Here is a 12,870-nt window from a genome sequence, read left to right as displayed (position 1 = left end):
GGCTCGACCGGCCCTTCTGTATCTCCAGCTCTTGAAAGAAGATTGTACTTTTCATATAGTAGGGTTTTTACAAGCTTCTTTGAAATCTAGTTCTTGTATGGATGTGTAATGTTGGTACAATCAGGGATGTTTATTATTTCAGCTGATTTAATTGTGGCATAGAAAAACTTGAATGAAATTATGTAGTAATTCCTTTTTAACTGTTTTTAACAGTTGTATTGTGTAACTTTTATGGTTTTTACAATCAAAACCGAATAAAGTTTATTTGATAATGATGACTGCAATAGCCATGCTGGTATTTAAACTGTGACTTCCAGGTCCCCAGGTAAAGTTACGTTGATTTCACACCTTCATAAGCGGGCCTGCTGGTCTAATTCATTAAGCCTGTAGGCGCAGTCAACAGATGCCGTCAGACTTTCAATGAACGTGGTTGAGATAGTGCGCAGGTGCTCGCTTTCGGGGCCATGTAGCGCAAGGGCAATTCTTACAAGAGTAGGCTTTATCATTATTCCTTTGTGTACATTCTTGGCTGCTTGGGTAATATGTCTTGTGCTGTTACCATTGCACTAGAATGCTTTAATTATATAGCAGTGAATGTTTCTAGGTGGAAACAAGCGAGAAAAACTGGCTAGGCATACCAGGAGCACTCTACCTCTTTGTTTTGAAAGTGTAAAATTAAGTTGTCAAATCAAGAAAATAGTCCATCTGGTGCTTCAGGAGGAGAGGAAGCCATCCATTCCCTCTCAAAGAGGACAGAGTCCAGAACTTATGAAGCAATTTCTACAAGCACACAGAAATGCAGGCTGAGGTCGTGGTTTCAGAAGTCTTTTATTCCAATATCTTTGTTGATGCCCATATGCCAACACATGTTTCTTCTACAGCTGTTTTAGTCACAGCTGAATTTGGCCTTGCGTACTCTGTGGACTGACTCCTCTTTTTTCGACACGCTCGCGGGACAAATAATTTCCCAAACCTTGGGTTTAAGGTAGTTTATACTGGACATAAGATTTTCTATTTTAATATAGTCAACCCTTACTTGGATGTAATGTCAATCCATTTCGATTGATTTAATACATTGCCCTAATGAAGTTTTCTGTGTGCTTGGAGAATATGCTTCAATATCACTAGGTAGACGGGTGCAGCGAATGCTTGGATGTTCTTGCTATGGCTCTCGGGTTGGATCAATCCTTCCTGATCGTGTTTGCGATCTAAAGCTTGTGGGGCGCGGGAGTTATAGCGCAGACTCCTTGTCACAGCAGCTTTAAGGATGGTCCTTAAGGACCTTATTTAATTGTAGACTAATATCCCTATTAGACCTGGCATCTTTAGGCGTGTTTCCTTTGCCAATGTCACTGTTGATGTTTTGTTCTTAAAATGAAAAAAACATGTCTCATACTTGACTCAGTGTTGAGAATTTCAAGTTTCACTGAAAGTCCCAAAGAGGGCTCATTTGAAGCTTCAAGCTCAGTCAGGGCACCAGGTGGCCAGATACATACTCTTGCATTTCCCACTGTCACTTGGTGTACACAGATTACAAGAATCGGTAGTGCTTTGTCGGGCCTCGGGTGAGAACCCTCAGGACCTGGTGTCTGTGCACTGGCCTGCAGTGTCGTAAAGTGCTCAAGATGGAGACACGCAGGTCTTAAGTGGGCTCTCCTTCTTAGCAGGATAAAGAAGCTCTGACTAGACGGCGATTTTAAGCTTCGGTGGCTGCAGGGGTGGAAGGCCCCATCCATGGGCTACATTATCCAGCCTACTGTGTCACTTAGAATCCAGGATGGGGTTCCGCAGGCCTGAGTAGGGCTTCCTTGCTTGGCTGAATGAAAAAGTTCTGACCTGGGCCAAGGCTTAAAGCTCCGGCTAGCGCCAGAATGGAAGCCCCGAGCTCTTAACTCCCTTTCCCGGTCTGCCGTTTTGCAAAGCCCAAAAAGAACAGATGGCGGACGGAGGGCTGAATTAATCAAAAATTCACCCCCAGTCCCAGATCTGGGTCAAAATCATCGTTGTTTTGTATGCCACACCATTCAGATTAGACGCAGCCATATGCAAATCAGTATTGACCCTGTTCCCCATGAAAACACTCCAGCCCGAACTGCCAGGCAAGATCTTCCCTAGACCAGAAACAACCATCCTGGGACCGGTTTCGGGGTATCACCCGTCATGAGCCAGGCTAGCTTGAATCCAGTGGTGCAGTGAGCACGGGACCCACATCTGGGCATACCTTTCCCCCTTAGGGCAACAAATGCAAAAGAAAGAAATGATGGACTGAATGCTGAGCAATGCAACCATTCCTGGATGATGAGGAGTGTTACCCCACAACCGGTGCCAAGATGCTTGTTTCTAGTCCAGGGAAGGCCTGGCACTGGTTTTTGCTTTGGTAAACCCCCACGTCTTTCAATTAGTCTCTCCTGGTGAGGTTAGTAAGTGGTACCTTTGTTAATCCAACCCCTCAAACAACATTATTCACCAAGTAGTAGAAGATTGTCTACACCTGGACTTGGCAAATAAAATTCCCTCGCTGGTGTATATCAAGAAACTAAGTTGCACCTTACACTGACCCTTTTGATAATCTCAGTGGTTTGCCTTTCTCTTTGGGGCATGTCCTAAAAGAGAGATTCTTTGATTTATGTCATTCACCAGGAATGCACAAGGAACTTAGGAAGGTCTCCATGAGTAACTAATCTTAGCATGTTACCAGACTCTTGGTTGACTCATATTTGGTTTGGGTTTCCAAATAGTTTCCATTGGCACTTGTTAACATGTCTGAGATTCAACTCTCTGCACAATAGAATATGCCTCTTTATTACTCTTGCCGTCACCATGCATGTAGTAACAACGCGGTTGTTACAATGACCGCATTGTAACAACGCATACCATTACCCCACAAGTTGTAACAACGACTTGCGGAGGGGGATGCTGCATGTTGGAATAGTATAATTTACTATTCCAACTCCAGGCTGTGCGGACAGTAGGGAAGGTGTTGGATTTTAAATCCAACACCTTCTCCCCCCTCCGGAAGTCGTCATTACGCCTTGCGGGGTAATGGTATGAGTTGTTACAACGCGTTTGTTGTAACAACCACGTTGTAACAAAATGCGGGGTGACGGATTCGTAGTAAAGGTTGTTTACCTGAACGATATGGTGGCCTCTCTGTCGCCGACTTCATGTTATGTGATTTTACCATTATGCTCCTGTGATGATCATTTTACACAATGCACATTGCAAATATTGTTTTTTGTAAATACTATGTCTTTCCTAGACATCACTTCTTGCCGCCTATTTGAAGATGCGAATCTTAGGCATTGTAAAGAAGCCATGGTTTATATTCAGTCGCTACCCTCGTTCCACATCTGTTGTGCTGTGGTGAAATTTCTACTGTGTGTCATCAAATTGCAGAACCTGTTGAACTGATTCTCACATTTTTATCATTATTTAGTTGTATACATGTAATTTAGGATTGTAAATGAACTTGTTTTTATTGTTTTTACCTGTACATTTATGGTTGATGTCTCCAACCGAATAAAGTAAGACTTGTGACTTGAACGTCTGTTAATCATCCTACTGCCAGCACATAGGAGACCTGTAACATCAGTATATGTTGGTGCAATGCATACTGTCACATTGATTTGAGCAATAACTGTTTTTTTTTTCACAGTCACTGCCTCTAAAGACAAGCACACAGATCAGTGTCGACGGATATAAAGATGGCAAAGGAGAAGAATTTATTGCAGAGTTGGTCAAACTGATTAAAACCCCATTTAACACATCACTTACTGACATCGCACAATTCCAAACAGCCATTGGTTGGTTTATTTGCAAAATTACTAAAACATGCAACAATTCAAAGTAACAAGCAATTTAATTGACAACACCTACTCCATAAACATCTATGTGTAAATTGCGGCATTTCTGTGTTAATATTTGTTTTCTAATATATTGGATCAAAGATAGATATTGTAGAAATAAAGCAGAAACATTGAGGTCCCAATTCACAAAGGTAAGCTTAGACCTGAAGGCTAAGTTTATCTTTGTGAATTGGGTCCTTAGACCTCAGGTTTAAACTTAGACTTCAGGTTTAGTTTGCCTTTGCTAAATGGGCCCTGAGTATTGAACAGTCAATGTGTTTAATGGTAAAACTGCAACGATTAAGCAAGAAAATGCAACAATGTGATTTGGCAGGTGAACTGTGAAAGGTGCAGTGAGGTGGGGCTAAACTTAGCCAAAAAAAGCACAAAATAAGACAAGAGAACTATTACTTGCTGCAGTACAGCAATCTGAGACAAGTGAGGTCATTAATTAAATTTAAGCCAGTTCCTCAAAACTCAGGCTGCCATGTGTTGCAGGTGCAGGTTGCAGCCACTACAATATATAACTAGTTGACTTGTGCTCCATTGTCACCTATTTATGAAAGTGATGTTACCTTGGCTGGTAAATGAAGTTTAGCCTAAGGAGGTTTTAGAGAGCAGTGTGATGGACCCAACTATAGGAGTCTTATGATATGAGGAAGGGATGAAGGGCTTGGGAAGGCATGTGGGGAACCAGGTATCATCATACTGCTATTTTATATTTTCCTTACCCACAAATTCCCTGTTAAGAATTTATTTTTTCTGCATTAACAGGTCCCCCCACAAATAGACATTTCGTTTATGTGGCTAATTGTCCTGTCAATTTACTTCAATTTAGTTTGGAACTTGCCACAAGGAAGAACATTGTGCTGACAACCTGTAAATAAGATAAATACATGATAGAAAGAAGATCCAGAGATGTTGCGTGGGTGACTCTACAAATTAATGTTTTATTTTAGAGAAAATAAAAGCTCAATTATAAAAACAAACAAATGATGCAAAATGCAGCTGCCTGCAGCGCACGCAGGGTGCCCTCCTATGAGGGCAGCCCCTTAGTGCTGCATTTGTGCACTCCCAGCAGCGTTCCACTTGTTGAGACCGATTGCATTTCAAATGCTTGATTAAGCTTGGTAACACTAAGTAGGCTTTCGTTGCGTTCTATTAGTGCCAGTTTAACATCCAAACATAGCCATATGCAACAGAAAGGTGAGTAGCCCAGCTTTGAAAAGGACCTTTCACTTCACAGCAACACATGTTGTCAAGTTTTTTGTAACTTTTGAACTGTTTGAGTTAGAAACAAGTTTTTGTTTTGTTAAAACCTGCACATCATGCGGTAGATGATTACATTTGTAGCAAATACAACACACCTATAATTATGCTAAAATTTCCACAACCCCATAATCCCATAATTCCAGTGGCCCTGAGTATAGCACACAGCACTGTGGTTAATGCAGAGATCAGCAGTGGTAAATCGGTCCATAGGGTACAGTTGATGCAGGTAAAATTGTACATATATTTTAGTCCACGCTCCCACCATCACAAAGCTTTTCTACTTGCCTGTATTCTGGTAACACCTTTAATCAAAATTCAAAAATTTGCCTGGGCTACCTATGCTGGGGGCCAAGGGGGGTAATTATCAGCACGGCGACACAGCATCAAAGGATCGCAGGTATGCAGTAATGGGGACAGTGATGAGTTTACAGGCAATAAGGGCATGAAATGTAGCACAATACTAGGGGTACATTCATGGGAGATACTGGGCCACACCAGCTGTGTCCGATCCACCCATGCCTTGGTTTAGGTGTGATGGGTACACCTGGCAACCACTAAAGGCCATGACCCAGATCCAATTCTTGGAGACAGGTAATTAAATTACCCAAAGTTGAGGAAGGTTATGCCTCCTGTGCCATCCTGAGAAAGGCACTGGTACCATCTGAAGCTTAAAAATGGCGGTATGGCATGGTGTCAGGATTAGGAGGCCCATTGAACATTTCCTCAGAAGGGTAATCAGCACCATGCACAAGTTCACGGAGCAGTGAAGCTTTGGTTACATAAAGCACAGCATCATTAATGCAAGTACCACAGGGTACTTGGATAGGGACAGGGTACACCTGTCAGAGGTTGACATGGACTTGGACCTGCAAGAAGGACCGGTCACTGCAGGTTGCAGGAGATTCAGAGAGTGCCATGATGGGGAGGCCTGGAGGTGACGGTGGCCACATCCAAAGCATTGGCGGAGTTACAGGGCAATTCGGAGGCAGTTTGGTACAGAGGTGTACCATCTGAGGAAGCATAGCAGGGGTTCTCGATGCCAAACCCCAGGAGTCTTTAGGGCAGTGTGTCTAATTTATTTCACTCCTCGTGTGCTAAGTAGCTAGTAATCACGTTTGCAGGGATGGTTTGCCAATATTACCACTATGCGGCTGGAAGCGGTACATGCAGGGCACCCTCCTAAAAGGTCTGCCCCTTAGAGCCGAATTAGGGCATTCCCACCAGCGCTCCACTTGTTGGGCCCGAGCGGTTCATCCCTTCTGGCGCTCTCCTGCATAACTTCAGGCACCTGGGGTCAGGCTGGGGCCAGGTACTTACACCTGGCCAATCCAGATGCCGACCACTTTGTCCCTCCACTGGACATGCTGTCACCCACTCTATCCCTTACTCAGCGTGCTGGTGGTGGCATGTTGGTTCTTGTGCTGAGCCTCGTTAATTGTTCATTTGTGTTGCTTGCAGGCAGAGTTCAGGGGGATCCAGAGGCAGTTTGTTACAAAGTGGTACCATCTTAGGGAGCACAGCAGGGGTGCTTGATGCCAACCCCCAGGAGTCTTTACGGCCGGACCCTGGGATGTAAGCAACAGCGACTCGTTAGACCTTTGGGCGGTTGCAAGCCTGAGCAACCGGGGGCTTGCCTTGTTGATGCCCTGCCCCTAAAAAGGTGTGAGTGATAATCCTGAACTGATAATTCTGGTGGTCCCAGATTTAAGGGAGAAAACTCCCCAAATAAAAAATGGTTGCACTGAATGGTTAGGCCCATGGTGCCGTTTGGCTCATCAGGCGGGTGGGCAGCTTAGGTCACTCACCGCTGCCTGCCCTGGGATCGCCCGTAAGTTATATCTCATTTATGAAATAAACCTGTAGCAGACTGTTTTCCACCAAACCATGTGTGTCTGATTTATTTCACTTCTTGTGTGATAAGTAGCGAGTTACCATGTTTCCGGGGGAAAAGGAGTAACCATTATCAGCACTAAGTAATTTGGCATTTCTAAATTTCAGTTGCATTGTGGTATCCAAAATTAAGAGACACCAAATGCAGGGGAAGAGGAACAAATTGGAGGAAACACTGAAAGAGTTAGAAAATATGCTGCACACCTTCTCGCAGAAAGGATTTAAGTGAGGTCAAACAAGCAATGTTTATGGGAAAAGACAGGATTTTTGATATTGTGGCTAATATAACGAATGTGTTGCGAAAAGGCGCAATCCGCAAATGTGGGCCACTTTTTTTAGGGTGCTTGGGCCTATTTTGCATCCTAATCCACCCTGCAGAAAGGCATACGTATGTGGTGAGCTTGATTAGCTGTGGTGAGGTGTTCACTTTACCTTTCAGAATGTAAGTTCTCTGGGTTATTATAGTAATTGTTTGTGAAAGACATGCATGCCACAACATCCCTGGCCACTAAACAGTTCAATACGTTTAGCAAAAACTTTACACAGCACATGCAGCCTGATTCATGTAGGTAAATTGCACTCGCAAAGGGCCAGATTCTGAGAATCTGGCCCTTTGCGAGTGCGATTTTTGCATTTGGTATTCATGATACCAAATGCAAAAATCGCTATGTAAGAATTCGCATATTTGCGTGGAATGGCATTTAAGGAATCTCTAATAGAGATTCCTCAAATGCTATTCATGACACAAAACAAAATAGCGATTTTGGACTTTTGGGGCCGCTATTTACCGACAGGTCAGACCTGTCGGTAAATAGCAAAAACTCAGAAAAATGCTTTTAAAAGCATTTTTCAAAGTTGCATGTAGCACACACACTTGTCCTTTGGACATGTGTGTGCGCAACACCTGTCCAAAAGTGCATTTTAGGGGTGCTACAGGGCGTCCTTTGGACACCCCTGGCACCCTTAAAATCGCTATCTCAGTTGCGAGTAGCAATTTGCTACTCGCAAATCCCCATTCATTCCTATGGGCCTCTTGGCCCATAGGAATGAAAGGGGAGTATTTGCGAGTAGCAAATTGCTACTCGCAAATAAAGAACATGTAGGAATCGCTATTTAAGTAGCAATTCCTACATGAATGCCGTTTTGCGTGTCCTCAATAGCGAATCGCTATGATTCGCTATTAGGGACACGCAAAACGGCATGTACATGAATCAGGCTGATCTCCATCAGCCTGATTCATGTACATGCCGTTTTGCGTGTCCCTAATAGCGAATCATAGCGATTCGCTATTGAGGACACGCAAAACGGCATTCATGTAGGAATTGCTACTTAAATAGCGATTCCTACATGTTCTTTATTTGCGAGTAGCAATTTGCTACTCGCAAATACTCCCCTTTCATTCCTATGGGCCAAGAGGCCCATAGGAATGAATGGGGATTTGCGAGTAGCAAATTGCTACTCGCAACTGAGATAGCGATTTTAAGGGTGCCAGGGGTGTCCAAAGGACGCCCTGTAGCACCCCTAAAATGCACTTTTGGACAGGTGTTGCGCACACACATGTCCAAAGGACATGTGTGTGTGCTACATGCAACTTTGAAAAATGCTTTTAAAAGCATTTTTCTGAGTTTTTGCTATTTACCGACAGGTCTGACCTGTCGGTAAATAGCGGCCCCAAAAGTCCAAAATCGCTATTTTGTTTTGTGTCATGAATAGCATTTGAGGAATCTCTATTAGAGATTCCTTAAATGCCATTCCACGCAAATATGCGAATTCTTACATAGCGATTTTTGCATTTGGTATCATGAATACCAAATGCAAAAATCGCACTCGCAAAGAGCCAGATTCTCAGAATCTGGCCCTTTGCGAGTGCAATTTACCTACATGAATCAGGCTGTTTATGCCTAAATTACCCAAGAAAAGAAAACCAAACATTATGCCCAGCTGTCCCTGTTAGTTTGCACAGTCATATCATGCTCACAGGATAAATGAGCAAAGTTCTTTTATTGAGCAGTAATGAGTCTGCAGGTTAATCTGGTGAGGATTTTGCTAAAGAGTGACAATAGCCTCCAGCACTGGATAAGTGTGCCTGCATAGTAGTTCCTGTGTGAAGAGACAAGGCCGCTTCCCACAAAATAAGCAAACTAAAGGCGGCGTCTAATATCCAACAAATTGTGACGACAATGCAGCCAAGTCTCACAATCAGAACGTATGCCAAGATGTACAAACGCTGACACTGTGATGCTGAACTTATGACTTTTGACAAATCGCAAACACCGAATCACAAATGCCACCCTCGTTACCATTGTGAACAGCAAAGAGAGATTTATTAAAGATCGTAATTTAAAATTTCCTTTCTATTAATTGCAAATCTTTGAAAATCACTATTTTTACAATTGCAAAATAGCAAACGTCACACTAGCAGCTCCTAGTGACATCAAGTTAGCCACAGCTTCCACAGTGCCGATCAAAGGTGGGTTCAGAAGAGGTGCTGAGGCACAATTGCAGGTGAGAACAGATATAGACATTGAGGAAAATGAAAGAGTGGAGGGTGCCTAGAAGATAAAAGGTTTTAGTAAAATGAAGATGGAGATGCTGTTAGAGCAATGTGTGGCCATCCGTAAGACGCTTGTCCCTTATCGGTGCCTTAGGCCACATATTGTGCCATATGGCAAAGGATGCAGGAACAAAAACCTCATTAGAGTGGCCACCAAAACATTAATCAAATTAACAAAAGTACTCCAGGAAAAGGCATCAAGAAGCAGCTTGGGACAACATTTATACAGCCACCACACACCACTGGAGGAGTCAACTTAATGTATTTATTTTGAGAGTTTTATATATCGCACATATGACCCTTGCAGGTTTTGGAGTGCTTTACATTAGATCAAAAACAAATAGAATTAAAAATATCAAAGTAGCTAAACAATAAAGGATGAGGCTGCACGCCTGAAAAGGGAGGGTACAAAAATATTGTCATTTTTAGTAGAGCAAACAATAATATAGAGGAGCATGGTAGACATGAGTGCAACTCACATGTCATGAACTTTCCGAGGAGAGGAGACCCTAGAATCTAGGGCAAAAATGTGTTCATAAGAAGTACTTTAACATCTTTCTTGAAAGCTGCTGTAGCTGGACTCAGTCTGATTTCAGGGGACTGGGCATTCCAAACTCTTGGGGCAATACCCGAGAAAGCTCAGTTGTAGGTTTTCTTCTTTAGGAATCTCTCTGGTTTTAGCAGTAGGGTGCTCGAGCTTCTGGTGGGTCTGCAGCCACCAGACAATTCAAACTTCTGAGCGATTTATCTCGGGGTTGCTGTAGTTTAGGGCTTTATGGGTCATGCAGGCTATCTTTAGCTGAATTCTTGCTTTAGCTGAATTCTTGCTTCATAAGGTAGCCAGTTGACAGATTTCAGGTCAGGGGTGTTGTGATGGTGTCTTTTCGACCCAGTGATGAGTCTTGCAGCTCAGTTAAGAGAGGCCCTTATAGGGGCCATTTTGGATCTTGGCAAGCCGCAGAGGGTTGCACTTCCATTGTCCAACTTGGGAATCACCAGTGCTTGCACTGCAGTCTTGAAGTCATTTGGGGGGAGGAAGGGTTTTAGTTTTCTTAGGATGTTCATTTGGAGGTTTGCTCCTTTGGTGGTCGCACTGATGCGTTTCTGCTTGTTAAGGTTCTTTTCTAAAGTGATTCCCAGTGAATAACTTGAAGCGTGCAGTTGAGGGTTGTTAGATGCTTCAACCAAACATCAATGACCGGTGACTAGTTAGGGTGGGGCAATTAGAAGGCATTCGTTTTTGTGACTGTTTAATTTGAGTTGTTGCACACCAGACAATTTTGTGTTTTCTGTAGAGTTAAGTTGAGGGAACTGATGTCTTCGGGGGAAGAAACTTTCAGGTATAATTGGGTGTCATAGACGTACATCGCTGGGGACGGGAGGTGAATATCAGTACTCCTAACCACTATCACACTGGAGTCTTATTGACTCTGCATGCATCTTACGGCTCATCCTGCATTCAAAACTATCCTTAGAAATGTACATGTATCACAGCACTCCATAGCAACAATCCATGACACCAGCTGAAGGAATTGAGGTACTTGTAGAACTGGGGACATTGCAACATCAATTATGAACTCAGAAGCTATTGTTCAGATATCATGCGGCCTACACCCATGCATGTATCAAAGGGAATAGTGCACACCTGTATCGTGTAAGTCCCAGCACACTCACATTTGACATGCACTTAACAACTGTATTTCCTCTAACTGAAGCACAGACGATGTACCACTTCAAAATGAGAAGTTGCAGAAAAGGGAGTCCCAGAAACCACACACTACACCTGACAGTGAAGAAACAACAACTAGTATCCGTGTAATACAAACACTGCCAATAGACAGCACAGTGCCCCAGCAGACATATATACCCCTCAACCAAGGCCCACAGAGAGAAAACTCCAACACAGGCTGCTTCAATGACATGCCTAAAACCATGCATGGTCTAAGAATACGGACAGAGCTGTACCTGGAAGGAGGGGGTACTTTCACATCATGAGGCAGGTTGGGGATCCCTACTAGAAAGGTAACTCTTTAAATCATAAAAACTCCACGTTGAGAGTGCAGCACAAACAACTGTGAGCCATGGAGAGACTGGGTTTGACAGTGGATGTACTGACATTAGCAAAAGTATTAGCTATAAATGTCACAGTGAGGAATCGGCTGGGCCTGAGGTAAGGTCAAGGGCCACAGGGGGTTACTGGTTGCAAATGAACGAGAAATAAGAGAAGCAACAACTGTTCATACCCCACAAGTGTCGTTTGTTGTGCAGTATCCTCACGGTAGGATATCATCGTCTGTATCCCAAATATACCTGATATGTTATTGTTATCTATGCATTTTTACAACTGTGAACCCACAGGCTATGTTGTGTCATACATGTGAATATTGTACATGAGTCTTCACTTATTCGTGTGGTATATTTTGGTCTTGGTCCTTTCAGGGGTGGGACGCATATCCATTTCATGAAAACTCTCATCGTCTGTACAATGGGAAAGTCTTTTTTGTGGCAATGTTGTGCAACGTTGCAGATTTGTCGGCAATCCTGTATGTGGCCTCATAGAAGCCTGCAGTGCCCCTCCACAGTTTGGCAGACATAAAAACCATCTGTTTAGGATCCTACATGCACATTTCACTACAGAAGGTGTGAGGGCTGAGTCAGGACTGTATGGCATATGCACTGTCACCTATAATAGTACTTCAGGTAGTCACCAAAGTTCTTTAGTATGGAGGTGGTGTACATTCATGTCAGTTACTGTGTAATTTATCTAAGAAGTAACTGTTGCCAAATACTCCTCAGGCCACATGGTTGTGGAATCCACATGTAATTTTTACAAATCCAGAACTAGTAACCTTTTAAAGGATTACTCAAGTCACGTGGTCAGACCACCCTTCAGTAGCCAGCCAATACAAAACACCACAACTCACCGCATCTAAGGCTACCTTACATGCAACCACATATTGACCGTGGAACAAACTATACTTTATATCTCTTTATTATTTTCCATATCCATGTATACCTTTTTATGCAATTATATATCTATATAGTTATCATTTTTTTCCCACAGTAGAAAAACAAACCTTCAACTCTCTCCAACAGACTACTCTATGCCTCATCCTATACCTCTTTTAATGTATCCTCTATCTGAACTTTCATCCCAAACCTCCTTCCACTACTTTGTTCTTTCAAATAACTCTTTCTACACCCTTCCCTCCTCTATCCCATCTTTGACTCATCCCAAACCTCTTTTACTGCCATAATCTCCCAAATAAAATCTCCTAGATTCTTCCCGCCTCTATCCCTTCTTTATTC

General features: G+C 43.1%; 1 protein-coding gene across 1 annotated transcript in view; it reads left to right on the top strand.

The window, feature by feature from the left end:
- The window catches only part of LOC144785173 (cathelicidin antimicrobial peptide-like), a 138,757-nt gene extending 134,857 nt beyond the window's left edge, over positions 1-3,900 (top strand). Inside the window, exon 4 of the mRNA XM_078664234.1 lies at positions 3,656-3,900. Within this exon, the coding sequence (XP_078520360.1) occupies positions 3,656-3,850 (195 nt within the window). The 3' untranslated portion in view covers positions 3,851-3,900. The remainder of the gene's footprint in view (positions 1-3,655) is intronic.
- The last annotated feature ends 8,970 nt before the right edge of the window (positions 3,901-12,870 follow it).

The sequence above is a fragment of the Lissotriton helveticus genome, chromosome 10, assembly GCF_964261635.1.
Source record: "Lissotriton helveticus chromosome 10, aLisHel1.1, whole genome shotgun sequence".
NCBI classification, from domain to species: Eukaryota; Metazoa; Chordata; class Amphibia; order Caudata; family Salamandridae; genus Lissotriton; species Lissotriton helveticus.
The sequence above is the reverse complement of the archived record's forward strand: the minus strand, read 5'-3'. Positions and strand labels throughout refer to the sequence as shown.